General features: G+C 44.5%; 1 protein-coding gene across 5 annotated transcripts in view; it reads left to right on the top strand.

The window, feature by feature from the left end:
• med24 (mediator complex subunit 24) overlaps nucleotides 1-27,601 on the top strand; it is a 114,616-nt gene extending 87,015 nt beyond the window's left edge. For 3 of the 5 annotated variants that reach the window (XM_069906768.1, XM_069906765.1, XM_069906769.1), the window contains 3 exons: nucleotides 290-438; nucleotides 8,251-8,373; nucleotides 14,826-15,830. In XM_069906768.1, coding sequence (XP_069762869.1) covers nucleotides 290-438; nucleotides 8,251-8,367 — 266 coding nt within the window. In that variant the 3' untranslated portion in view covers nucleotides 8,368-8,373; nucleotides 14,826-15,830. Of the gene's footprint in view, nucleotides 1-289; nucleotides 439-8,250; nucleotides 8,374-14,825; nucleotides 15,831-27,415 lie in introns of those variants that run through there. The other 2 variants (XM_069906767.1, XM_069906766.1) reach the window with 2 other exon arrangements.
• Nucleotides 27,602-27,893: the final 292 nt, after the last annotated feature.

Genomic DNA, 27,893 nt, shown 5'->3' with positions numbered 1-27,893 from the left:
AACCGACATAATCACAGGGAAAATGTTCAAAGTCCATACAAATAGCACCTGAGGATTGAACCTGTGTCTCGAGAGCTGTGAGGCAGCAGGCAACAACTGTTGCGCTACTTTGCGGACTTCTGTTTCAGCTGATAGAAATCTAGATGTTGTTTGGGGTGGGGGGGGGGGGGGCGGTCCTTTCAGAATCGATAGAAAGTGAACTGTTCTCCAGTGATACTGCTAAATATTCATTAAAAGCTGTTAAAGGAAAGATGGAACACTAACTCATTAACTTTCTCAACTTTTTCAGCAAACTTGTTCCTCTTAATTTCCTCAATCCTGAGCTCAAAGGTAGCTGGTCCACACACCCAGTTTGTTCAGTGGTTTATGGAAGAATGTGTAGAGTGTTTGGACCAGGGGAGTCGTGGCAGCATTCTCCAGTTCATGCCTTTTACCATGGTAAGACAAATCAATGGATCAGCTCACAGCCAAGAAAATAAAAAGTGATTTTTAAGTTACTTGTAATCTATAATCCATGCACAATGTTTAGCATTCAGTGCCATAAAAAAGCATGGAAAAACTACTTGTTTTTTGTAAATAATTCTACTTTCACTCTTTCCATTTCACTTTTGCACATGAAAATAGTCGAGAAAGATGTTGGTGATCCTTGTGTTTGCTTTGTATGAGTAAATTATGCCTTTTGTTGGTAATTTGGAACTGGGAGTCTTTCCTGATTATTCAGTTGCATTTGCATTCTGCTTGCTATTTGTCCTGATGAAACAAAAACAGTAAAATCCCCAGTATCCGGCAACTCCGGGGATTGCGGATGTCGGATATGCAAATTTTCTAATTGACTGAGACACACTCTTGCAATGCCTAACTAATGTGCCGGAATTAAGAATAGGTAGCGGCAGCTATACTGCTACTGAAAGAACATACAACCAGACGGGTTGAGCTCAGTGAGCAGAAAAGGCTGGTTTATTGCTGGCTGCCAGGCTGGACTTCCAACCCGGATCTGGCTGAGAACCATGCTGGGGGGTGCCAATGCCACTCGGACGTCATGTGGTCCCCCCAGCGCGGGCTTCTGAGCCCAGTGCTGAGAAGGGGAAACCCCCGACGGTGCCATTTTGGCCGGCTTCCCCGCCGCGTGGATTACAAACGAGGCCAGTTTGCCTGCCTAGTGGCATGCCGCCACACAGCCCCCCGCCCCCCCCCCCCACCAGAACCAGCACCAATGTCCTTTATAGCTGGGTGGCCTCGCTTCTTGGGCTGGGCCACAATCACTGGTTCGGTGGGGTTGAGGTGAGCTGGCTTCAGCCTGTCCATAGTAAACAGCTCCCGCTGATGTCCAGCGTGAACGTAGACCCTGAACGCGGGACAGCCCTGTACAGCCTTGTAAGGTCTCTGCAGAGGTGCCGCGGGCAGGCCCCGCCGAATAAAAACGTACTCTGTGCAGTGCAGCTCGCTGGGGACGTAAGATGCCTGTGTGCCATGTCTGGGCGGCTGTGGGGGTGCGAAGGAGTCCAAGTGGGCCCGGAAGTGGGGAAGTAGCTCGTGCGGCGACCGCTGGGGGTTGTGAGGTGTGTGATGAACTCACTGGGCATTGCCAGCGGTGCGCCGTAGACCAGCTCAGCTGATGTTACCTGCAGATCCTCCTTGGGCGTGGAGCGGATGCCCAGGAGCACCCAAGGCAGTTTGTCCACCCAGTCGGGACCGGTGAGTCGGGCCATAAGTGCCGACTTAAGGTGGCGGTGCAGACGTTTGACCAGCCTATTGGCCTGCGGGTGATAGGCCGTGGTGCGATGTAGCTCTATCCCCAACCTGTTGGCGAGCTGTGCCCAGAGGGCAGAGGTGAACTGGGCGCCCAAATCGCTGGTGAGGTGATTCGGAACGGTGAATCGGGCGACCCAACTCTCCAACAGCACTCGGGAGCAGGAATCCGTGGAGGCGTCTGACATCAGGATCGCCTTGGGCCAACAAGTGGTCCGGTCTACCACCGTGAACAGGTAACAGTTGCCCCGGGAAACTGGTAAGGGCCCGACTACGTCCACGTGAATGTGGCTGAACCTTTCCTGGACGTGCTCGAACACTTGCACAGGCGCCCTGGTGTGCCTGTGCACCTTGGACATCTGGCAATGGGTGCATGTTCTGGCCCAGCCCGCGATCTGGTTCCGCAACCCATGCCAGACGAACTGCTCTGCCACCATACGGACCGTGGACCTGATGGACGGGTGCGAAAGGTCGTGGATGTGATGGAAGACTTGCCTGCGCCACTGCTGGCGAACCACTGGCCATAGGGTGCCCATGGAGACATCACACAGGACGGTGCCTTTGCCGCTAGGAGTCGGGATGTCTCGGAACCACAGGCCTGTGATGGCAGTCCTGAAGGCTCGCGTCTCTTCGTTGGACTTCTGGTCCCAGGCAAGCTGGTCAAAGTCGAGGCCAGGTGTCAGCATGCAGATGGCCGGTCGTGAGAGTGCATCGGCAACCACATTGTCCTTCCCTGCCTTGTGCCGAATGTCGGTGGTAAACTCCGACACGAAGGAGAGGTGACGCTGCTGGTGGGCCGACCAGGGATCCTTTGCCATCGCGACCGCCTGAGTGGGGGGTTTATGGTCAGTGAAGATGGTAAAAGTCCTCCCCTCCAAGAAATAGCGGAAATTCCGCACTGCCAGGTACGTGCCCAGTAACTCATGGTCGAAGGCACTATACTTGCGCTCTGGTGGGCGGAGAAGTCAGCTGAAGAATGCCAGCGGCTTTCATTGTCCATTCACCTGCTGCTCCAGGATGGTGCCAACGGCTGTGGCAGAGGCATCGACAGAGAGCGCCATATGCAGGTCGGTGTGCAGGTGGGCGAGCATGGTAGCCTTCGCAAGGGTGTTCTTGGTGGCCTCGAATGCACTGCAGGCCTCTGGAGTCCAGGTGAGCATTTTGTGCTTGGCTGTGATGAGGGCGAATAGTGGCTGCATGATGCACGTGAATCGGTTATAAAAGTTGACCATACCCGCGAATTCCTGCAGCCCCTTGAGGTTGTCCGGGCTTGGGAACTCCTTGATAGCAGCAACCTTCGTAGCGGCGGGTGTGGCCCCTTCGGCCGTGATGGTATGGCCCAGGAACTGCATGGACTCTTTCCTGAACTGCCACTTGGCTGGGTTGATGGTGAGGGCGAAGTCAGCCAGCCGGGAGAAGAGGGCGCGCAGGTGGGCCTTGTTTTGCGCCCAATCCCTTCTGGCAATGGGAATGTCATCCAAGTAAATGAAGACTAAATCCAGGTCCCTGCCCAATGAGTCCATGAGGCGCTGGAAGGTCTGAGCGACGTTCTTTAACCCGAAAGGCATGCGAAGGAATTTGAACAAGCCAGAGGGTGATGATGGCTGTCTTGGGTATGTCCTCAGGGTGCACTGGGATTTGGTGATACCCGTGCACCAGGTCAACCTTGGAGAAAACCCTCGAACCATGCAGGTTGCCCGCAAAGTCCTGGATGTGAGTGATGGGGTAACGGTCAGGAACTGTCGCCTTGTTGACCCGTCAATAGTCTCCGCAGGGGCGCCAGCCGCCAGAGGCTTTCGGGACCAGGTAGAGCAGCAAGGCCCGCGGGCTGTTGGTGCGCCGAATGATCCCCAACTCCAGCAGATGCAAAAACTCTTCCTTCGCCACTTGGAGCTTGTCAGGCGGGAGCCGGCGTGCCTTGCCGTGAACCGGTGGACCCCGGGTGGGGATCTGGTGAAACACCCCGTGGCGCGGTGAGACAGCGGAGAACTGTGGCCTGAGGAGGGCCGGGAACTTGTCCAGGATTCACTGGAACTAGTCTCTGGGCATGCTGATCGTGGCCATCTGCGACTGCTCCGTGCGGGAGGTGTCAAGGTGAACGACCTGGAAAGTCCGGGTGTCTACCAGGCGCCTACCTCAAATGTCCACCAGGAGGCCGTGGGCGAGGAGGAAGTCGGCACCCAGGATGGCGGTTGGAAGGGACAAGATGGTGAACCTCCACGAGAACTTTCGCCGGCCCATCTGGAAGTGGACTGTCTTGTTCCCATACATCCGGATCTCTGTTGCATTGGCCGCACGGAGGGGAGGCCCTCGAGGTCGGTTCCCGGATTTGATGGCCGTGGCCGGGATGATGCTGATGTGGGCCCCTGTGCTGACGAGGAAGCGCCGGCCGCTGACTGAGGCCCGCAGGTACAGGAGGCTGTGTCCTTGGCCAGCCACCGCAGCCATTAACAGCGGCCAGCCTGCTCGTTTCCCTGGAACGAGCAGGGCTGACGACACTTCCGAGCCTGGGCTCCCAACGCTGGTGGTAGAAGCAGAGGCCCGGAGTGGATGCCCTGCCCCTGGTTATGCTCTTGGTGGCCACTGCAGGGGCCAGGTGTTCTACCACAGTGTTTGGGGCAGGCTTGGCGTGGTCATGCCCGTGCCTCGTGACCTGCTGGACCACCAAGCCCTCCGGGAATCGCTCAAGCCATAGCACTTGGGCCATCTGAGCAACCTTCCTCAGGTCGGTAATGCTCTCTTGGGCCAGTAACGGCCGGATGTTGTCGGGCAGATGGTCGAGGAAAATTCGCTCAAAGAGTGGGCAGTTGGTGTGATCACCCATGAGCGTGAGCATCTCGTTCATCAGCTCCACCAGGGACTTGTTCAACAAGGCGTCAAGGTGCAGGATCCGAGCGGGTGCTGAACAAGGTGCAGCACAATTTGGCAGTGGCCTGGTCCAGGGCGGCAACCACATGGTAGAATTTGGTCATGTTGGATGAAATTTGGCGGAGGTGAAACTGAGCCTCCGCATGGCCGAAACCAGGTCTCCGGCTCCTGAACCCAGAAGTCAGGCAGCTTGACGGCTATAGCACTGATCCCAGGTTCGCTCATGTTGGGTTCAAAGACATTTGAACCAGTTGGGGGTCATCAATTGTAGCGGCAGCTACACTGCTACTGAAAGAACACACAACCAGATGGGTTGAGCTGAATGAGCAGAAAAACCTGGTCTATTGCTGGCTGCCAGGCTGGACTTTTACTCCCAGCCCGGACCTGGCTGAGAACTGCGCTGGGAGGGCGCTGACGCCACTCGAATGTCACGTGGTCCCCCAGTGTGGACTTCTGAGCCCAGTGCTGAGAAGAGGAAATTCCCCCGACGGCACCATTTTGGCTGGCTGCCCCACCGTGTGGATTACAAGTGGGGCCGGTTTGCCTGCCTAGTGGCATGCCGCCACAAATAACCAATTTAAAGGACAAAAGAAAGTGAAATGTAAAGTATTTTGAAAAAAAAATATTGTAATCCTGCATTATGTAAAATTCACTTTCAGCAGGTAACTTGTGTAAATTACAAAATTTAAATTCGAACCCTGGTCACTGGCGCTGTCGCAGCGTTGCACTAGCAGCTATGCTAACCATGCAACCATCATAATTGACCTCCATCGCCCAAGTTTGCAGATAAAGCCTTACTAATATACATAATGTATACTATTAAAGATAAAACCTATTACCCGGCAAGGATAGGGAGACACTTTGAGAGAGTCGCCCCATTGGTGAGCCGTATCATCATGGGCACCGCCATTTTATTCAAGCTACTTTATTGAAACTTTGTTCAAACAGCTGATGCAGGCGGGGAACGGCTGGGGCACTTCACTGGCTGAATGTTTGCTCCCATCTTCAACAAGGGGTTGTGCGTTGCTTCAGAGGTCATTTACTTTTGCAATTTTCAACTTTCATTTAAAGTTTTATTTCAATTTTTATTTATTCTTATTTATTTTAATTTTTTTTTTGGCCAGTTGCTTGTGTTGCCGGTTGCTTTAATTCCAGATACTAGGAGTTTTACTGTATAATTGAATTTCCAAAGAAATAAAATATTTGAAAGAATTGTGCAGATTTTTACTGAAGTTTTCCCTGAAAGCCTCATGGGGAAAAATCTTCTCAGTGGAATCTCCCCCTTGCCTTGTCTTTTCTTCATGAATATGTTGCCACTTGAAAGATAAATATTACAACCTTTAATTATATTACTTCCCATATTTTGTTGGTGCCAGAGAAAGTAATGTTCTTCACAGGACATTTTTTGACAGTTTAAAATATTGAGAGTTGGAGAAGTTTAACATTTCACATTAATGATACTTCATCGGAGCTAACTACATAATCCAGGTTGATACTTAAGTAGAATAATGAATTTTTAAAAATACTACTGTAAGGACTGTTTTTTTCAGCTATGATTTTAAACTCAGTTGATGTCTCTCCTCTTGGATAGTCATAAATAATCCCAAGAGAAATCCGGGAGTTTCCCAGTGTCATTGTTAGCACTTATCCTTCCGTCAACCAAAGTACAGATATTTGTTGTAATCATGGAGACATACAATACTGCAAATGCTAGAACCTGGAGCAAAAAAAAAGTTTGTTTTGAACATAGCTGATAAATTCAAAATTGTCTGATTGACGACAAAAAATTTGGAAGGCAGCACAGTTAGCACAGCACTAAAGCAGTGGCAGTATGCCAGGTTCAAATACACTGCTATCTGTAAGAAGCTTGTACGTTCTCCCAGGTCTGCATGGGTTTCTACTGGGATCCTCCCATGTTCCAAAGATGTACAGGGTTATGTGGGTGGATTTGGGCGAATGGACTCGTGGGCTGGAAGGCGCTGTGTTACTGTGCTGTATCTTCAAACTTAAATATTAAATATCTTGGAGTTGTGAGGTGCAATATAAATCTACTTTTCTTAGTTTTAACTTATAAAACAAATGTAGAATAACTCAAAATTCTTCTCATTCTTTGAAAATATGCATTTGATTTTGATAATATAGAGAATTGTTTTGTTCAACTGCAAATAATGTAAGTATTGATAAAGAAGGAGAAGAAAAGGAAAGAGAATTGTAAACCCTTTTTGATTAAAAAGAAATGTTATAACTTGAAAGAATCTATAATTTAATTTTTTTTCTCTCCTTTGGGTTGGGGATTTTGCTGTTATCCTTTGATATTTGAAAGAATCTACAATTTAATTTCTTTTTTCTCCTTTGGGTTGGGGTTTTTGCTGTTATCCTTTGATATACTAATACCAATGTGCTCTGGATTTTTGAATTGTGTTCATATTTGAAAAAAAATTCCTTTTATTTCAATTATGTTGCACATTGTATAATAGTATTATTCAATTGTTAATTTTTATTAATATTTAGAGTATTATTAAATAAAAATTATGCATGTGATATACCTGTACATTATTATAAATTGTACTGTAGCATAAAGTAGTGAGAGTTTTATTTTTTGGAATGTAATTTCGTGTCTAATATTTGCAAGTTGCAAGCAGGGCTTTAAATTCAGGGCCAGCAGCTGAACGTATATAAACTGAATTTAGTTGATCTTTTATTGTGAACAAATATCGTAAGTACAGGTATACCCCGCTTTTCAAAACTAGACCATTCCTATGAAACCTTTCATGAGCTGAAATGGCATAAAGCAAAGGCCCATTCATTACTATTGAAGGCTATTTGCATAAAAGCAAAAGCAGTTTCTTCATAAAAGTAAATTTATGTAAAGCGAGTATTCGGAAAATGGGGTATACCTGTAATAAGTATTTCAACCAGAAGACATTAATAGAGACTTCTCCAATTTCTGTTTATCCCCCTCCCATTCTCTCACTTTTCCTCATCTCCTGACTCTCTTTCTCCAGCTTCTCAGCCCTTCCTTCTCAAATCAGAACTACCTTTCTCAGCCCTCTGTCCCCTCCCATCACTTGAAATTTTTAATTTAGACATGCAGCATAGTAACAGGCCCTTCAGCCCATTACTTTTCCACCCAATTAACCTACAACCACCACCCCCCCTTACATTTTTGAAGGGTGGGATGAAACTGAAGCACCTGGAGATACCCCATGCAGACATGGGGAAAATATACCAACTCCTTGCAGATAGCGCCGGATTTGAATCCCCTAGTCACTGGTGCTGTAAAAGCTCAGCTACCTCTATTCTTCCCCCTCCTGCCAGTATCCATGTATCACCTCATCTGTGCTCCTTTCACCCACCACCACCCCGCCATTTTCGTATTTGCGTACCTGTATGATTTTCGGCACAACTGAAGGAGGGGCTCAGGCCTGAAACATCAACTGCCTTTTGCTTTCCATGGATGCTGCATGACCTGCTGTGTTTCTCCAGCATTTTTGTGTACTGCATCATAAGTAAAGTTGCCTAGTTGAGGCTTTTTGCAATTAAAATGTACTAGAAATTTAATCTTCCCAGTTTTCTTTTGCATTTAAATGCTTCTTCTATTTGACATTCCACATATTTTCTTTCCTGAAACAGGTTTCTGAACTCATGAAATTGCCAGCCTTGTCCAAACCAAAAACTGTGCTTGCGATAACTGATCTAGGCCTCCCTCTGGGCCGTAGAGTTGCTGCAAAGGCAATTGCTGCACTTTAAAGTCTGGTGAGTCTCTGGGCTTAATTTTGGGTGGCACAGTTAATATAGCCGTTAGCAAGATGCTATTACAGCGTCAGCGTCCTGGGTTTGTATCCACCACTGTCTTTAAGAAATTTGTACGTTCTCCCCACGTCTGTGGGTTTTCTCTGGTTGCTTCGGTTCCTCCCACCCTTCAAAAGCACATGGGGTTGTTGGATAATGTGGGTGTAATTGGGCAGCATGGGTTTAAATGCCCGGAATCAGTTTCCACCATGCTGTAAATAAAATTTAAAATTTAGAATAGAATAATAACGCTAAATGTTGGATGATAAATAGAACTAGGAGTTGGTTAGAGAGCCTCTCGAGCCTAATCTCTTTGCATTTATGATGGTTATCATCTGATTACCCTGTCATTTCATCTTCACAATTGTAAAACTTTTCAACTCTGCCTCAGATGTACACTCTCTGCAGTAAAGAATTCCAAGAATTCACTAACTTCCACATGAAAAAAAATTGTCTTGCTTCTTGGCCAGAGGAAACGGCTTGGCATCTACCCTATTAATCCCTTATAGTCCTGTACAAATCAATAAGATCACTTCTCTTTGGTCGAAACGCATTGAAGTTTTGAAATATTTTGTTGTTTACCCTCATTGGACAAAGCACTCATCCCAGCAATAAATCTTGTATGTCTATGCTATAAGGCCCTTGTAGTCCTGAAGATCAAAACTACGTGAACTAGTCCAAATCTGATAGCAATATTTGTGGGGTGGAACAATGGAGCTACTCACAATGCCAGGGACCCAGGGTCAATCCTGACCTTAGCTTCTGACTGCATGGAATTTCATTTTTCTCCGTGTCTCTGTGGGTTTAATTTTGTGTCCCAAGATCTGGCAGGTTGGAAGGTTAATGGAACATTAAATGAGCACTTACCTGTGTGCAGTTTGATTATTATTCAAGCAGTGGGAGTTGGTGAGTCAATGTGAGATCCCATCCGTGCATGGACAGCCATTCCTTTACAGTCCGGAGGGGAGAAGCCACTGAACTTAAATAGCTAAACAAAACAAACCAACCATAATGCAAACCTGTGACTGAACTACATATTGCAACCAAAATATCTTTATCCATAAACAAGAAAAAAGAGGGGAGGGAGAAATGGGCACGTTGACTCACCAACACCCATTGCTTGAATAATAATCATCAAACTTTGCACAGGTAAGTGCTCATTTAATGTTCCATTATTCTTCGCAATGTACGTTGGTTCGGCAACATGAGAGTTTGTAGTTTAGTGGCTTATCCCCTTCGGGTGGTCCGACAGACCATAATCAGTTCAATGGTCCCACTTCTGCAGCCTTATTCAATCCGCCCCGAGTAGGATGGAAGCAGTGAAACTCAATCCCTTTGAGTTTAAAGGTTTATTGTAGAACCTATTAAAGGTTCTCCCATTACTCTATCCCACCTGGCGAAGCATATCCCATATAGGGACCTTGGCCCTATTGGCTGCCAAGATCGCTGCCGCTCCAGTTCAATGGGACTCAAATATCCACTCCAGCCACTCTCATGACATCCCGCAGCCATCCGGCCAACGTCTGTGAGGTAGCCCACTGATGCGGTTTTTTATAACATAGAAAGAGATATTTCTCATTTAGTCCAATATGCTTTGTACATACAACATAACTTTTTAAAACAATCCAACACACATAATATTTCATCTTCCCCATATGCATACAATGAAAATTCTGTCCCAATTCTCCCTTGTCTATTATGTTTCAAAATGTCTGTAACTTGAATGCTTACACAGTCCTCCCAATGGATATAGTCCAAATGAATGTGAGACAAAGTTTGTACCCTCTGGGCTGATGTCAAGGCCACCAGCATTATCAGCTTATGGGACAAGCTATGTAAATCCAAACTGGAAGTGGATGACAGTAGCCTTAAATAGTCCAAAACAATCTTTACGTCCCAAATACCCTTATATCGGGGTACAGGAGGAATAAGTGGAACACTCCTTTCTTAAACCTTTTGATCAGGGAATGGTTCATCATCTCATGCTCAGAGTCCTGGAGCGTCAGGAAAGCAGCCAATGCACTCTTTGCTATTTACCACACTGTAACTGGCCCCCTGCACATAGAACATATCGGTTAGAAAACTCAGTACGCCTCCGATAGAGACTGACTGTTCATTCAGTCTGATTTGGGCACAGTACTTTTTCCATTTCCCCACACAGGAGGCATACTGTTTCTGAGTAGACTTTCTCCAAGATGCCTGCAGGATGTCCGGAGTTCTAGGCTGCAGAGCGTTTATGTCAATCCTCACTCTCCAATCCTGCAACCTAACGGACTTAAGTGAGACAATGGACTAGATATCTTTGATCCGGTTGGATTAGCAGACCTCTGCTTTTTGTGAATATCAGCAGGCTTCCCACCATAAGCTTAAGGGGTATGGGAAACCAACATTGGGAAGGCCAATGAGGCATTACCAGCAAATCCAGGCACCGTCTTCCTGTATCTTATTCAGGCACTTCATCACCAAGGTGAATGGGGGAATGCATAAAAGTTCAATTTTGATCAGTCTAGGGTAAAGGCGTCAATGGCCTCCGCTTGGGGAACTGGCAGCCAGGATATGAACCTCGGCACCTGGGCATTAAGCCTAGATGCAAACAAAACGATCTCCGACATGCCAAAGGTGTCTGGTAGCAGTTTAAAATATTTCTTACCCAGAGTCCACTCAGTGCTATTATTGAATTTTCTGGACATCAGATCCGCCAGTATGTTGATCCGACCTAGCAGGTAGACGGCAGTAACCCAAATGTTTCTCTGAATGCACCAGTGCCAAGTAACAATGGCTAACTTGTTACAGGAAGGAGATTTGAATTTTATCCTCTTAGTAGGCACCATCACTAATTTCTCAGGATGTATAAGAATCCCTACATGGCTTAATAATCTCGAAGTGGCTGCTACTGACCTTTTTTCCTCGAGTGACCTGCCCACGATAAGAGTATCGTCTAGGTAACCCGTTACCTTGTGCCCCTCTTTCTTGAGCTTGGCAAACACTGGCTTCAGTGACTTGGTAAATGCCCTGGGTGCCGAGCTCAGCCCATTTGGCAAATCATACTGCCATAGATCTCCCAGGAACTTCCTGTGCTGTTGGCAGATCACAACTGAATAATATGCATCTTGCAAATCTATCCAGACCATGCAATAGCCCTTGTGTAACAATGGCATCACAGAATACAGTGAAAACTTGTTAGAACGCGATTCGTTAATCTGCGGAATCGCTTATAACGCGGGTGTCTGTGGACCCCAAACTGCTAAAGGGCAGGCTGATGGCAATCAGCTGGCGACCCAACTCCCCGCGCTTGACAGACCCCCTTCCCGCTGCCCCTGCCCCCCAACGTCCCACGGCGGCCGCCCCGCATCTGTTCTACGACTCGGTTGTAATATGGTATGAAATCTTGGACCCCAACTACTTCATTCTAACGAGTTTTACTGTATATGTTATTCATTTTAAAATGCCTGGACAAGACATATTCATTAAAATCCAATAGATCCAGTATCACTCTATTGCCACCACTTCTTTTGGGTCACGTGAAGATGTTTGATACAAACTCATGTTTTTCATGGATATAACGTTCAATAATGTTTTTCCTTTTTAATGCCATGATCTCGGCATGTATAGCCTCCATTAGTTGCAGTCTGCACGTATATGAACATAGATCCTTCCTCCTTATCGGAGAGGATTTCTCTAGATTTCATTCGATTTTATACCTCTTCACTGTCTGCCGAATAGAAGCATCAGTGGTAATATAACACCATCTATCATAGAATAGCGTTAATCGACTGCCTTGTAATTATCAAGAGTACTCAACTGTAAATGAATAGCGTTCACTTCCTCGACCTGCCTAGTCTGCGGGCTGGGGGTGAAACATAACAGGTTCTCTTGCCTGTGCTCTCGAACCTCTCTCCATGCCAACAGCTGCCTTCTGCTGCTCATTCAAATCTTTCACCTGTTTGCTGAGATCGTCACCAAATAGAAATTTCATTACAGGGTTAGATGGTCTGCCCAAATGATCACTCCTTCCTGAAGGCATTCAGTTCATAGTTTGCATGGGATAACAGCCCCAGGTGTCTTGTTGGGACTCCAATAAATTGTGTGAGACCGTTTGTGCGAATGCAGTGATACCTTTAACCAGTAAGCCCTGTAATATTTGCACTTTCATGTCTTTTGCCCTTGGGGGATCCTTCAAATTACCCCATTTCACAGGGTTTACCATAGGCACCTCCAACAGAGGGTAGTTGACAAGGCACGGATACTTGATGGATTCTTCTAGTACTGTCTCCTGAGAAGCATTCGATACCATGTTCGTTACAGACCTCTCAATATCATCCTCTAGTGACTGGCTGATACCCCTCGGTACTGCAAACTTCGCGGCAATAGTCAGTATATTCTCCTCCTGGCTGGCCTGAGCAGTGTATGGGGACTTGGCCTCCATTATTGGCCCTTCATTATCTTCCCAAGTATAATCATAAATGTCCTCCCCCTGCTCTGATGGCGTAGGAAACCTGCTCACTATGGCTGCCACCAGTTCCTCCAATTTGTTCAGACAACTTGCAATTTTGTCGCTCATCGAGGCCTCTGCTCTCTGGCAGGCCTTGCTCTTGGACCCCGATCGAGCGGGTGGCCATCATGCAGATACCATGCCCTTTGGGTTTTCTCTGGTTGTTATTCTCGCCCGTTGAGTAGACGGCTTCGCTACGTGATGTGTTAGGTTTGACTCTGGTCCTATCTGCTCTTATGCATGATACTCCCCTTCGCTGCCACTCTATATACTGAGGTCCAATCTTCTCATGCAGTGGCATAACTGTATAGCTGCTTGCTTTTTGAGACCCCTTCTTCCATAAAGCCAGGTCGGTGCAGCCAGATTTGGACCCCACCTTCAACGAAGGTAGATCTCTGTCACCTGATCCCACCCCAACGGAGGTAGATTGGCCTTGCTGCTCCTCAATTAGGACACTGCACCCCGCAAGCCCGCTTGATTTTTGGCGCTAACTAAGGGTTCCTTGGACTCTTGCCGTCCTGCCTCTGCCCCAGGCCCTCATCAGGACTTGGGAACCTCCTGCCGGTTGTCCCGGACCTTTTCCTGTACACTTCCTCCTCCAGAGGGCTACATTGAGGCCTCCCCTCATCAGGACCCAGGAAGCTCCCATCAGCAGTCACAGAATTTTTACCTCTCTCCTCCTTCTCTGGAGGGCTGATTTGGGGTGTTGATTCCATTTTGTGGATCGCTCTCCTGCGATCTCCCTCAGGGCTCTGCTCCTGCAGGCCCACTAATTTGGCGCTTTTTTGGGATCGCTCTACTATGATTTCCCACTGATTCAGCGTTTTTGCTCCAATGCATGCTGCTCCTCGCAAGTCAACAGAAAATGGCTGCGCATGCGTGGATGGGATCTCATGTAGGCGAACCAACGTATATTGCAAAGAATAATTGGCCGGTGTAAATTGTTGCTTGTGTGGAGGGGAGTGTATAGAATGAGAATGTGCGGAGAGTAAGTGGTAGGATTAATGCAGGATTGGGGTACGTGGATGGTTGGTGGTTGGCATTGACTCTTTGGGCTGAAGGACCCATTTCTGTGCTGAATCATTCCGACTGTATGACCAAAGCCCAGTAAAATCTTCCTTCCTTAAACACTTCAATGTTTTGCGGTAAAGGCCAGTTTATCACTTGCTTTCCTAAATGCTATTGTCTCAGCAAGTTTTGATGCTACAGTATATCTTGTAAATCCACACACAATTGTATACAAGCTTTTAAAAAAAAATTTATAATTCTAATTATAAGGAATTTCTGTTAACAGATTTCACATTGTCCCACAGTGAGCTGCCACCTTGCCCATCTGTCTTGTTTGCAGAATTATTATGTCTTCCTCAATTTCCCTTTTTATTCTTGCATTCTCTTATCTTTTCATTGAAGTCATGAATGTAAATTGTGATCAACTGAAGGCACCAGGACTGTTCCCACCAGTAGTACTACCAACATTGATTTCAACCTTGTTGATGTCCTTTCGCAAATCCTCTATCCATGGTATTTATTACCCTCCACTTCTCTCAGCTATGTACTTTTATCGACTTGAATGTGTGTAACAGTCAAGTACTATTAAACTGAGATGTTAGCACACTACCGCATCTAGGGAAAAAAGTTTGAGAGCCATTGTGGCAAAAATGTAAGGTTTTTTTTTCATTGTATTGAATGTTATGAGATGATTCCACACACTGTCGCGATGAGATCACCATCCTGCACTTCTGTCGAACCACAGTCCCCCTGCTGTAATATGATTATCAGTTTGCTTGCTTGTTATCAGTAATGGCAGAAATAAAAATGTTGATGTTCTTGGAGTTCTGTATAGATATTAACTATATTGAGGCAAAGACACGGATATTGTGGTCAGGGGCAAACTATAACTCTCACCACTGTTCTATGTGCCAAGAATTCAGACCTCTATCCACATCCTGCAGACTGAACTGGTTGGATCAAAGCATGCAGTTTCTTGATGGCGAGGACTTGGGACTGAAGGACTCAACTACCTAGAAACATTATGTGGGCTGCTTCTGACAAGGCCCTCAAGAAAATGTTGGAAAAAGACACCTGACAATCAGCTAAGCCGTCAACAGGCTAGAAATATTCCTCAATGTCTCTGATATTTAGAAATGCCAATAATTATTTTTAAAAATCAAGCAATTATTTTAAATTTTTTTAATCCAAAATAAAACCTATAAATTAACATAAAACATGAAAAAAATTAAATCAATTAGTTCAGTTAGTAGAATACATTTTCCCTGCTGCCATTCTCCATTCTGCAGTCTTTGTTCTGCGGAATTGTCGAAATGTTATGCCCTGTCATTAGACTGCAAGAGGAGTTTATTATAGGAGTGCATAAAGGAAAATTCTGGTAAAATATGACCCAAGATTGACAGCATCTAGGGGGAAAATTTATGGTATTTCTGTGTAGAACTGGACCAAAGTGTTCATAGTATGTCTTGCTACAAAAATGCAGCCATGATTGAGCTTTAATGAAAGGAAAGGCTGTTCCTTATTATCTGCATTTTTAGTTGACTGTTTTTATCAGAGGTCCACCAGCTGTGAAATCTTGGATATCTCCAATGGAAATATTAATTGTATATTTGATGTAACTTTTTGCACATGCATATTTTCATGTTTTTAAAATTGCTTATGTCTGTTACTTCTATCAGCAATGTTATATGAGCAAAGCTTCATGTAATAACACAAGTGTTCACATATCCACGTGTATATTTAGTGGGTTAGTATTGTTTAATATGGCATTTGCATTCATTATTAAAACCCTAGTGCAGACTATTGCCCAGTTGAGAAACGGAGACTGTAACGATCATGTTTGTGATGGGTTGTGGAGTCAGTAGAATTGAACTGAACAATGACACTGACAGAAAATAAAGATGAACTGTTAACTAACAAATGTGTTGGATGATTGGGTTTGTCACTTGGCACCCAGATAGATTCCGATGCTGATTAAACGAATAAACAAAATATATGAAGGGCATTTGTGAAATGCAAAGTGTAACAAGTTGTGTGAAATGTGTGCTTACTATTAGAGATTGGAAGAGAGAGTGTCCAATTAATTCTACCTGCTTGTTCAAATGAAAAATGGCCAAAAAGGTTAGAGCACTAGAACTTCAACCAACATCAATGCGTGCACTCTACAAGAAGAGAGTATTAGGCAGATTGCAGAAAAGATTTAAGGTTGTTCTCAAAGCCTCTCTGAAGAATGCAGCATCTCATGGGTGCTACTGGCTCATGAACATCAAAGTGAACTCAGGCTATTTGGGATAATATTAGAAAGCCATGCATTAGAAGCATGCAAGAAATTACACAACAGCTACCCCTCATCTGGCATCAAACAAGACTTTCACTGCATCTGTACATTTTACTTATGGATGTGATAATGACCTTTCTTCATACCTTCCTGCCCTATTTAAATTTGATGGAAGAGTCTGCATTTCCTCATTAGCCACTTCAGAACCCACAAACCTGACATGGAAGTAAGTGATCCTAGGCCACTGCCTACGAAAATAAAATCACCAAATGAACCATTCCACAGCAACTCCTGAAGATGGCCAGTTCCTTAATATTAAAAAAAGTGTGTTTTTTTTTTTGCAGTCAGTTTTTCTGAAGGCAAAGGGCTCAGGCCCAAAACGTTGGTTAGCCTTTACTCCTATAGATGCTGTATGACTTGCTGAGTTCGCCTTCACTTCTGGCTTTGCTCTACAATCGCACCTACTGCAGATTTCCTTGTTTAACAGCAAAGGAAAGAAGTGTCTTTTGTGTATTAAGTGTCATGAGGAATAGGAAAGTTTGTTAGAAATCCCATTCATGTATTTTTCTGTACATAAAATCTGCTGTTTTATGAATGGTTTATTGTCGTGAACATGAATACAATGAAGCCCTACTTGCTGCAGCTTTGTGCGTGATAGGCCGTGTTTAACGAATCTTTAGAGTTTTTCGAGGAGGATACCTAAAAATAGATGAAGAAAAGGCTGTGGATGTTGTCTATATGTACTTTAGAAAGGCCTTTGACAAAGTCCCACATGGGTTCAGAAGGTTATGACACTAGGTATCCATGGAAAGATTGGAAACTGGATTCGTAATTGGCTGTGTGAGAGAAAACAAAGTGGTAGTGGAAGATTGCTTCTCAGCCTGGAGGCCTGTGAATAGAGGTGTGCCTTGGATCGTTGCTAGGACTAGGGTGCCTATACCATTTAAATTGAATGGTATTGCAAAAACAACAAATGCAAACACACTGTTTGTGTGTGTGTGTCTGTGTATGATAACCGATGACCATGTCCTCCTTTAGAACAGCCTCCCTAGCTGAGACCATTGTTGTTTGTTATCTATATCAATGATCTGGATGATAATGTAGTAAATTGGATCAAAAAGTTTGCTGATGACACTAAGGTGTTGTGGACAGCGAGGAAGGCTTTCAAAGTTTGCAGAGGAATCTGGACCAACTGGGGAAAAAAGGGCCAGAAAATGGCAGATGGAGTTTAATGCAGACAAGTGTGAGGTGATGCATTTTTGAAGGACAATCCAAGGCAGGTCATACATAGTAAATGGTTGACCACTGAGGAGTGTGGAGAAACAAAGGGATCTGGAAATACAGAAACAGAATTCTCTGAAAGTGGCATCACAGGTAGACAGGGTTGTCAAGAAAGCTTTTTGGCATCGTAGCCTTCATAATTCAAAGTATTGAGTACAGGAGTTAGGATGTTTTGGTGAGGTGGTATAAGACATTGGTGAGGCCAAAGCTGGAGTATTGTGTGCAGTTCTGGTTACCAAATTACAGGAGGATATCAGTAAGATCGAAAGAGTGCAGAAAAAAATTTACTAGGATGTTGCTGGGTCTTCAGGAGTTGAGTTGCAGGGAAAGATTAAACAAATTAGGACTTTATTCCTTGGAGCATAGAAGAATGAGGGGTGATTTGATTGAGGTTTACAAAATTATGACGGGTATAGACAGAGTAAATATGAGTAGGTTCTTTCCACTTAGATGAGGAGAAATAAATATGAGAGGTCGTGGCTTTAAGGTGAAAGGTTTAGGGGGATCTTCTTCACTCAGAGAGTGGTGGGAGTTGGAATGACCTGCCATCTGATGTGGTGAGAGGTTTGGAGGGTTATGAAATGGGTGCAGGTCAGTGGGTCTATCGGAATGATGTTTCGGTGCAGACTAGAAAGATTGAATGGCCTGTTGTAGCTTTCTTTGGTTGTATAAGGAAAAATACTTGATGGCATGTTAACACATTTTAGTTGAACTGGAGTACAGAAGCGAAAGTTCTTTGACCTTCTCTAATTTAACTGAATTCTAAGTGATTTAGAAGGGTGGTGAATTCAAGTGCTCAGAATTCTGACTGGTTAATGATGATGGAAGTAAGTGAATTGTTGAATATAATGGCATCGACATATCTGTTGAGCTACCTGGTCTTCCTTCTCTGGCTCTTTATCTTGCCAACCCTGCCTTAGATTGTGATACTCAATGTTGCCTGAAATGATGAGGGCAGAACATTACTAACAAGGATTTACTTTCCATGTCCAACTGTGTTTCTGCTTTACAATATTTGAAGAATTCACAATTGCTTGTGAATTTACAATTGCGTACTGCTCTCAATTGCTGATTGAGATACCTGGCTCTCGCAAAGTTTAAATGTAGGTGAAAACCTATGTCAACTCTCTGAGTAGAACTGAAAGTAGCACTTCAAATATTTTTGACCAAGGTGTGTCTGAACAAGTATTGTGAGCTACAAAATTGGACTCCTGTTGCAAAGTCTAATAAGAGATGTCCATTCAAATCACAGAATGCTTGCTTGTGGGTGCCAAATATGAAACAAAAGTCTGGAGTTTTTGATGATTGAACTTTACACCTCTTTGTAGCATGAGATAGAAAATGTGGACTGGAAACAACTGGTTTATTTATGTAGTGGTTTTCCTCCATTGCTCACCCAAACCCCCTTTGATGGTACTACTTTGCAAAGCTTTCACGTTATCCTTTACTGTGGTCTGAACAACCTCTTAACCTTACATGTTTGGGATTCAACCCAAGGAGAGAGGGGACAAAAAATAAACTCCTACAAGAACTCAGCAGATCAAAATATCTGTGGAGGAAAAGGAATATTCAATCTATCAAATTGAGACCTGACACCATGCGTGGGTACAGTTCTGATTAAAAAGATCATCAGCTTGAAATGTTTTTCTCTCTCAATACTGCTTGATCTGTTGAGTATTTTTACACTTTCATTGTTTATTGATGTTGCATGAATTTCTGGGAATTAAGGTTAGCGGATGGAAGGAATATTATTGACAGTATCACATTGTTAGTGATCATAATTGAGTTAAGTCTTTATTTTCCATAACTATGCTAAATCTAAGATCAAAAGGTCTCAACTGGAGTAAGGCCAATTTTATAATGGAAATATGACGTAGGAAATTATATTTGAATCAGCTACTTGGATTGGAGATCCATCAGAACTTGAGCAATGGGCGTTGCTAATGAAGCAAATATTTTCCCACTAAGAAAAGGGGTGGGACTCACAAATCTAGACCTCTGGTCTGCATTCATAGCTCCACTTTCAGATGTGGAGCACTCCCCACTGTGATGGTGAGAGCAAGTTTGGTGGGTACAAGAAGTAACAAACCTGAACACAGCATAATTACAAAGGGTGTCTTTGTTAATGTGTGGGGGGGGGGGGGGGGGCACGCACAGCGGAAATAACCAAGAGACACTACAATTGGTGATAACCACAGTATAAAAAGACAGTACAAAACAATACGCATCACCCATCGGTAACCAGCAGACATGGCACCATAATTGATTGCAAATATGTTACATGATTATATTAAAGACTGGAGTGGCTACCTCAGATCTGCCCAGAAGTGTCACTGATTAACGGGGCCAGTGGGAAGTTGTGTGCTCACCTATGGGTGGGCTAAGCCTTGATTTCCAAGTGAGGTGACTCCTGACTTTACTGGTCAGATGACCTCCCAGGAGCAAGCATATGGTTTATCCTTTGATTGGAGTAGTTTCTTGTCTGGCCTTTTGGATAATCCTGTGGATAAGGAAACCACCCACCCCCCCTACCCCAGCAATGAAGGTTTCAGTAGAAAATTCTTGTTATGTACTGTTTGTAATCCTGACTGCACTAGAAAGAGTTCAGAGGAAAATGATCTGTAAAATTTTACATACATCACAATGGATCAATATCAGAATAAAAGCAAGATAGTTAAACTTTTGAAATATGTGCTCTATGCACACATTAAATTGCAACAAGCAATGTCACGCACAGAAGGAGGATTCATTAATCAAATTTAGAACGATATCCCAATCCTCATGTGTAAGTGACAAATCCAAGTCATGCTCCCAATCACTCTTGATCTTAACTAGCGAAGCTATTCTGAAATACATCAAATTACTATAAATAATTGATATTGAGCCTCCGTGAGAAAATTGAGAGTCAAAAAGTAAATCAAGAATGTTTGTTTCAGAAATCCATGGAAAATCAAAGTTTGGACTGAACAAAATGTCTGACTTGTAGATATCTGAAAAAATGATCATTGGGTAATTTAAATTTTCCTCTCAATTGTTCAAAAGAAGCAAAATTATCTCAAATCTTTAAAATTTTTGATCCTCAGTCTGCACCACTCCCTAAAATCTGTATCTGACAAAGGTTAGAAAAAAAATGACTGGCCAGAGAAAAAACTATGGATTCCAAACAATTTTTTCAAACATATTCTCAACCTATGCCTCATTATTGGATTGCTTGTTAAAGGTTTAAAAAAAAAGGACCCTAACACTGCCAAAATAGATGTATTTTTAGGAAAATTCAATTCTATTTCCACCCAAGAAGGGCAGTCAACTAATTTATCAAATTTTAACAAAAGAAGCAAATTATGTATATTGACTGCCCAATAGTGGAATTTGGAAGTGACAGTCCTCCACTCCTTTTAGTTTTTGAATGATGTGCTTTGTTTAAACGAGTTTGTTTTCCTTATCATATATACAAAGAAATAAATGAATCCAGTGAATCAAAACAAGATTTTGAGATAAAGATTGGTATAGACTGGAAAAGATATAAAAATGTCAGTAATCAAATTAATACAGGATATGTTAGAATTGTTATGTGTAAAATATATCTTTAAAAGAAATAGATTGTGGGGGTTTAGTTTAAGATATTTAATTTAAAATGCAAAAGCTTTGCTGAAGTGAGACACTATGTCACCAGTGACTTTGCAGAGACAATGGAACTGCTTTGGAAAGAACTTCACAAGGATGTGCAAATGGAACAAAGTCCAGGCTCAGATCTTTCAAAACTTGAGTTTGAAACCCTGAAAGAAGACATTTGGTTTTTACAAGTCGAGAGAGGAAAAAAACAAACAAGTTATTTTTTTTTGGAGAGAGAGCGTGAAGTCAGTTCTACAGTAGCAGTTGAGGCTGCGACATGGCAAGTGGCAGCTTGTTGAAAAACCCCATTTTGAAGACGGGTTGTGAGTTTCGAGTTCAGCAAGTTCAAAACCAGAGGGAATGACTGGCTAGAGTGTTTCTCCTGAAATAAGGGAAACAAGAGGAACTCTGTGATGACATGGAAGAAGAGGTTATCATCTCGAAAACCCATGATGGGGCTAGTTTCTTCGGCCAGACAATGAAGTGACTGATTGGAGGAAATCAGTTTGTGTGCGTCCAACGAGCAACAAATGTCCCTCTGAAACCAACAAGAACCTTCCTGAGCGGTAACCATTTAACTTTAAGCACCAGAGCGTGATGGAAATTATATATGTTGAATTCTGTGCACAGTATGAGAATTGCCTGATACCAGTGAACTTGGAGAAGTGAAAAGTGAATGATTGGACAGTGAAACAGAGAACTTCCTTGAACATACACACATTACATATACGTGTACTTAGAATTAGAAGGGGATTAAGTTAATGTTGGTAGAAGAAATAAATGGTCAGATTATTATTTGGATGGGGAGAAAATTCAAACCTCAGAAGTACAAAGGGACTTGGGGGTCCTCGTGCAGGATAACCTGAAAGTTGACTGCCAGGTTGGATTGGCAGTAAAGAATGTGAATGCTATGTTGGCATTCGTTTCAAAAGGGATTGTGTAAAAGATTAAAGAGGTGTTGATGAGACTCTATGGGGCACTGGTGAGACTTCATTGGATACTGTGTGCAGTTTTGGGCCCCTGATTTTAGAAAGGATAGAGTAAGCTTGGAGAGGGTACAAAGGAAGTTTACCAAAACAGTTCCAGGAATGAGAAGGATAACATATGAGGCTCTTGGACGCTATTTGTTAGAATATAGAAGAATGAGAGGGGATCTCAGAGAAACATTTCGAATAATGATGGATTGGACAGAGTGGATGTAAATAAGATGTTTCCCCTGTTGGGTGATTCCAGGACAAGGATCATTGGGGAAATTGATAGGTATCTAATTAGTCAGGGTATCATGGGATATGAGGACAAGGCCGGAACTTGGAATTAGATGCGAGAATCGTTTATCTCAGGGAGGTTTCACAGAGCAGACTCGATGGGCTAAATGGCCCACTTCTGTTCCTTTTTCTTGTGATCTTGTGAACTTTTGTTTAAGTAACCATTGTCTTGTTGAATTTTCTATTGCTGCTGGGTTTTGGAGTCCTCTGGACTTGTAATAATCGTAGTAATAGACAAAGGTGACCATCCCGATAATAGTGCTTTAAATTTCCTTCAATAAATTCTTATAACTCTTAGTAATTGTAATTACAATGTATCTAAACTGATCATTCACTAACAGCAGAAATTGGAATATTGTAGCGGCCCGCTCTGGAGGTGACATAGTAAACAGTCATCAAACACGATCAGGTAGACAGCACACAGGATGAGATGCCCGTTCCCATAGGCCACAGGAATAGCGGTCGAATCAACCAAATACTGCCAGCGGATCGCAGGCGTGATTGCAGGGATCCAGGCCCGCGCATTCGGGACAGCCAATCACCAGCCGGCCTCACTCAAGCCATGCCCTGGTGGTGACATGGCCGGTTGCCTATAAAAGGCTTCAGCCCAATAAAGCCAGTGTCAATTACACTCCCTTGGTGTGTGTCTTTTTTCTACCTTGAGCTATAACCATAGCAACTCCACAACAGTGGTGACTCCGATTGGTCCAAATGGCGTTTTGGACCTGTAATGAGCCCAGAGGACCCCAAAACCCAGCAGCAATAGATATTCATCAAGATAAGTTGCTTTTAATCATCTTTAAACATGAAAAACAGAATCACACTTTAACTTATCACTATTGACTTAACTAACTTAACCCCCTTCTAATTCTAAGCACACATGTATGTAGTGTGTGTGTAAGTTCAGAAAAAATTTTTGGTTCACAGTCCAATCTCACTTCTCACTCCTCCAAGTTCACAGGTTGCAGGCAATTCTTATACTGTGCACAGAATTTAACATGTTTTAAAGTTCACCAGGTTTTGGTGCTTGAAAGGTAAATGGTTACCGGTCAGGAAGGTTCTTGTCAATTTTCAGAGAGTGATTTGTTGTACGCTGAACACCCACAGCTGATTCCTTTTTAATCAGTAACTTCAGTGTCTTGCCAAAGAAATGCCCCCTCAGGGTTTTCCAGATGATAACCTCTTTCTTTCAGGTCACCACAGAGTGGTATTTCAAGGGAAACATTAGACAGTCAGTTCTCTCCTCTTGCATGAACCACAAGGGCTTTGACCGTGCTGAACTAAGCACTCACAACCTATCTTCCAAATGGGGTTTTCCACAAGCTTGCCAGCTTATCCTGTTTCAGTCCCAGCTGCTGCTGCTGGCTGTAAAACTGCAGAACTGATCTCTCTCTCTCTCTCTCTCTCTCTCTCTCTCTCTCTCTCTCTCTCTCTCTCTCTCTCAGAAAAACCTGCTTGCAAAACAACATGACCCTCTCAGAAACGCAAGTTTTACTCCAGACAATCTGCGGCTCCGATTAGTTGTTTCATCTGTTGCCATTTTGTGGACAACAATCCATTAATGAAGTCTCTTGGGCTCTCTCCAAAGCTTTTGCAAAGACTTGGCCCCTGACATGTCTAGCATGAGCAGAGCTCCAGTATTTTAGATAAGATCTGTTTTAAAGTGTTTGTATATGACCTACACTAAAAAAAACCTGCCCCAATTTATTTCCCAAAAACATAACTATTTACAATCCGAACACAATATAATCTGTCCCAGACCCAACAATGGAGGAACAGCCTACAACCAATGCCATAGCACCAACACTATGTCTGCTACATGAGGCCTCAGAATGACATGCTGGCAAGGTACCGATTCTCTCAACGTTGGCAGCGTCCAGATGAGTCGCTGGCCAACTATATTATTGACCTGGCAGCTCTGACCAGAAAATGCTACTACAAAGCGTCCACAGCCCGGGTGAAAGAGGAGGAACAAATCTGGGACACCCTCATGGCAGGAGTGAGGTTGAGGTATGTGAGGCAGCAAACTGCTAGAGCTGAGGAAGAAAGACTTGGCCAACACCCTGGAGCTGGCGAAAGCACTCAAACAAACCCAAGGAGGGCGACTGTGTGTGCGACCCCCGAATTGTTGATCGACCCATGCCAGAGTCCCGAAGTGCTGGCTTCTGCCTCTCTGTGCTGTTGCTGCCAGCATTTTGCTGCACCTCGTGGTGAGACCCACCACTGGAAGTAAAGCATCGCAGCCATCTTGCTGAGCCTTGTGGTCGATGCCATTTTGTCTGCCCACGGGCCAAGCGGAGAGAGTCGACATGGGGTTTCTGGAGCACTGGCGTCGGTTGTCCTAGATCAGGCAATACCTCACCAATTGAATAACTCGACGATGGAGATGAGGGTAAATGGACACTTGACTAATTGCTTGGTAGATACTGGCTCCACTGAGAGCTTTATAAACTCCGCGACGGCTCTGCAGTACAACTTTAAAGTGTCCTCGATGGACTATCATATTTTCCTAGCTTCACACTTTCACTCAGCGATGATCCAGGGGTATTGTAAAGTACATCTAACTGTAAAAGGGGGGAGAAATTTTGTAAGTTCCAATTGTATGTACTGAAGGATTTGTGTGCTCCTGTGTTGCTGGGCCTGAACTTGCTGTGTCACCTTAAAAGCTTGACCATGGCGTACTCTGGCCCACTTCCTCCATTGCAAACCAATAACTACAAAGAACAGATGATACAGTATGGGAGTTTGGGAATTTATTCGAACCGAGACACAGCAGCTGCTCAAAGAAAAGATCATTGAGCCCAGCAACAGCCCATGGAGAGCCCAGGTGGGAGTCATGAAAGGGGAAGAAAAGTCCAGATTAGTGATTGATTATAGCCAAACAATTAATCGTTTCACACTCCTGGATGCATACCCACTCCCTCGAATTTTGGATGTGGTAAACGAAATTGCGCAGTATCGGGTCTATTCGACCATCAACCTGAAAGTAGCATACCATCAATTACCGATCTGTTCCGAGGACTGCTCCTACACAGTACTTGAGGCAGACGGACAACTCTATCAGTTCCAGAGGGTCCCTTTTGTCATCACTAATTGAGTCTTGATCTTCCAGAAACAGATGGACAAAATGGTCAACGAGTACAGGTTGAAGGCCACCTTCCCTGATCTCGACCACATCACCATTTATGGACACTTTCTGGAAGACCATGACGCCAACCTCCAGAGGTTTCTCCATACGGCCAAGGCCCTGAACCTCACGTACAACTCGAGAAAGTGCATGTTCTGGATGAAACATCTGGTGATCCTGGGCTATGTGGTGGAGAATGGCATCATTGGCTCTGACCCCCATTCGAATGCGCCCCCTGTTATACCTCCCAATCCCGAAGACCATTGAAGCCTAAAGGAGGTGCCTGGGATTATTCTCCTACTACACCCAGTGGATCCCTCACTACGCAGATAAAGTCTGTCCCTCTTAAAGTTCATCTCCTTCCCATTATCAGCCGAAGCCCAGGCAGTGTTCGAGTACATTTGGAGCTACATCACAAAGGCCACCATGCGTGCGGTGGACAAGATGCACCCTTCCAGGTGGAAAGCAATGCCTCTGTCGTAGCTCTGGCCGCTACTGTTAACCAGGCAGGCAGGCCGATTGCCTTTTTCTCCCACACCCTACAAGGCCACGAGCTTTGGAACCCATCTGTGGAGAAAGAGGCACAAGCCATTGTAGAGGCCATTAGGCATTGGAGGCATTACTTGGCTGGCAGGAAATTTATACTGCTCATCAACCAGCGATCGGTGACATTTATGTTTAATAATGCGAAAAGGGGCAAAATAAAGAACAATAAGATCGCTAGCTATAATTATGACAATAGCATACAGGCCAGGTTCTCTCAATGAACCTCCAGATGCCCTGTCAAGAGGAAGCTGTGCCTTTGCAGACACCGGCCAGTTGAGGTCACTGCACGATGAGATTTGCCACCCGGGCACGACTCACATGGCTCATTTCGTCGGCACACAACCTTCCCTACACCATTGAGGATATCAGGGAAATGACCAGGTCCTGCCAGTCTGCGCTTAGTACAAGCTGCACTTCTACCGCCCCAACAAAGCACACCTGATACAGGTGTCCCTCCCCTTCGAACAACTCAGTGTCAATTTGAAGGGTCCCCTCCCTTCCACCAATGGAAACATTTACTTTCTCAACGTCATCGACAAGTATTCACATTTTCCATTCGCCATCCCTTGCCCAGACATGACCACCACCACCACAGTCATCAAGGCCTTGCACTCTGTTTTCGTCCTGTTCGGGTATCGTAGCTATATCAGTAGTGACAAGGGCTCATCATTTATGAGCGAAGAGCTACGCCAGTATCTGCTCATAAGAGACATTGCCTCAAGCAGGACGACCAGCTACAACCTCTGGGGGAACAGACAAGTTGAAAAGGAGAATGCGGCAATATGGAAGGCCGTGAAATGGGCTCTCCAGTCCAAAGGCTTTCCAGACTCACACTGGCAAGAAGTCCTACCCACAGCGCTCCACTCCATAAGGTTGCTCTTCTGCACGGCGACCAACTCAACTCCTCACGAGTTTATGTTTACGTTCCAGAGGAAATCCATGTCCGGGACCATTCTCCTGGCTTGGCTAATGGCACCAGCGCTGGTCCTGCTGAGAATGCACGTGAGGAGGAACAAGACAGACGCCCTGATCAAGAAGATGCATCTGCTACACACCAACCCAACATATACCTATGTGGCATATCCTGATGGCACCTGGCACCCACCGAAACTGAGGATCCGACACCTCAAATAAGCCAGGAACTCCTGAGTACCCCACGCAGGGTCCTGGAGGACACAGCTCGGGAAGTGGTCCAATCCACCCCATGACCAGAGCCGGAGCCCTTGAAACCCTCTGGCTCTATACCACAAGGGGTCCAGAAAGTTCAGGAAGCCCCAAGTCCTCCAATACTGAGGTGCTCAACCAGAATAACTAGACCCCCTGACAGACTTAACTTTTAAATATTTGTAGACTATGAGTTTTTTTTTTAATTAATGGTCTCTGTTTTTCACCCACAGGCTCTATTCTGAAGGAAGAGGTGAATGCAGTAACCTGGAATTCACTATGTATTGTTCAGATGGCTGGCTCCACCCTCACCTACCCCAATATAAACTCTGGTCTTCCTGCCTTAGCTCAGATTCGCCAAGGACTATTGTGTCTACTGGCCATTGATGGTAAGCTATTAAAAGCGTGTTTGTATTCCTCATTTGTCTCTGAGTGCAATCAGTCACGTTACAGCTAGAAAACCTGTAAACATTATCATGAGTAATCTTTTTCCCCATTGTTTGCTTATCAGTCTTCATCGAGGGCTCAGTAGTGGAGAGGGTCAAGAAGTTCAAATTCCTGGATGTTAACATCTCTGAGGATCTATCCTGGAGCCTCCATGTTGATGCAATCATGAAGTAGGCCTCGCCAGAGGCTATATTTTGTGAGGTTCTTTAGGAGATTTGGGACGTCACCAAAGACTCTGGTAAATTTCTACAGGTGGACCGTGGA

This window comes from Narcine bancroftii, chromosome 12 (genome assembly GCF_036971445.1).
Source record: "Narcine bancroftii isolate sNarBan1 chromosome 12, sNarBan1.hap1, whole genome shotgun sequence".
In the NCBI taxonomy this organism is placed as follows: Eukaryota; Metazoa; Chordata; class Chondrichthyes; order Torpediniformes; family Narcinidae; genus Narcine; species Narcine bancroftii.
The sequence above is the reverse complement of the archived record's forward strand: the minus strand, read 5'-3'. Positions and strand labels throughout refer to the sequence as shown.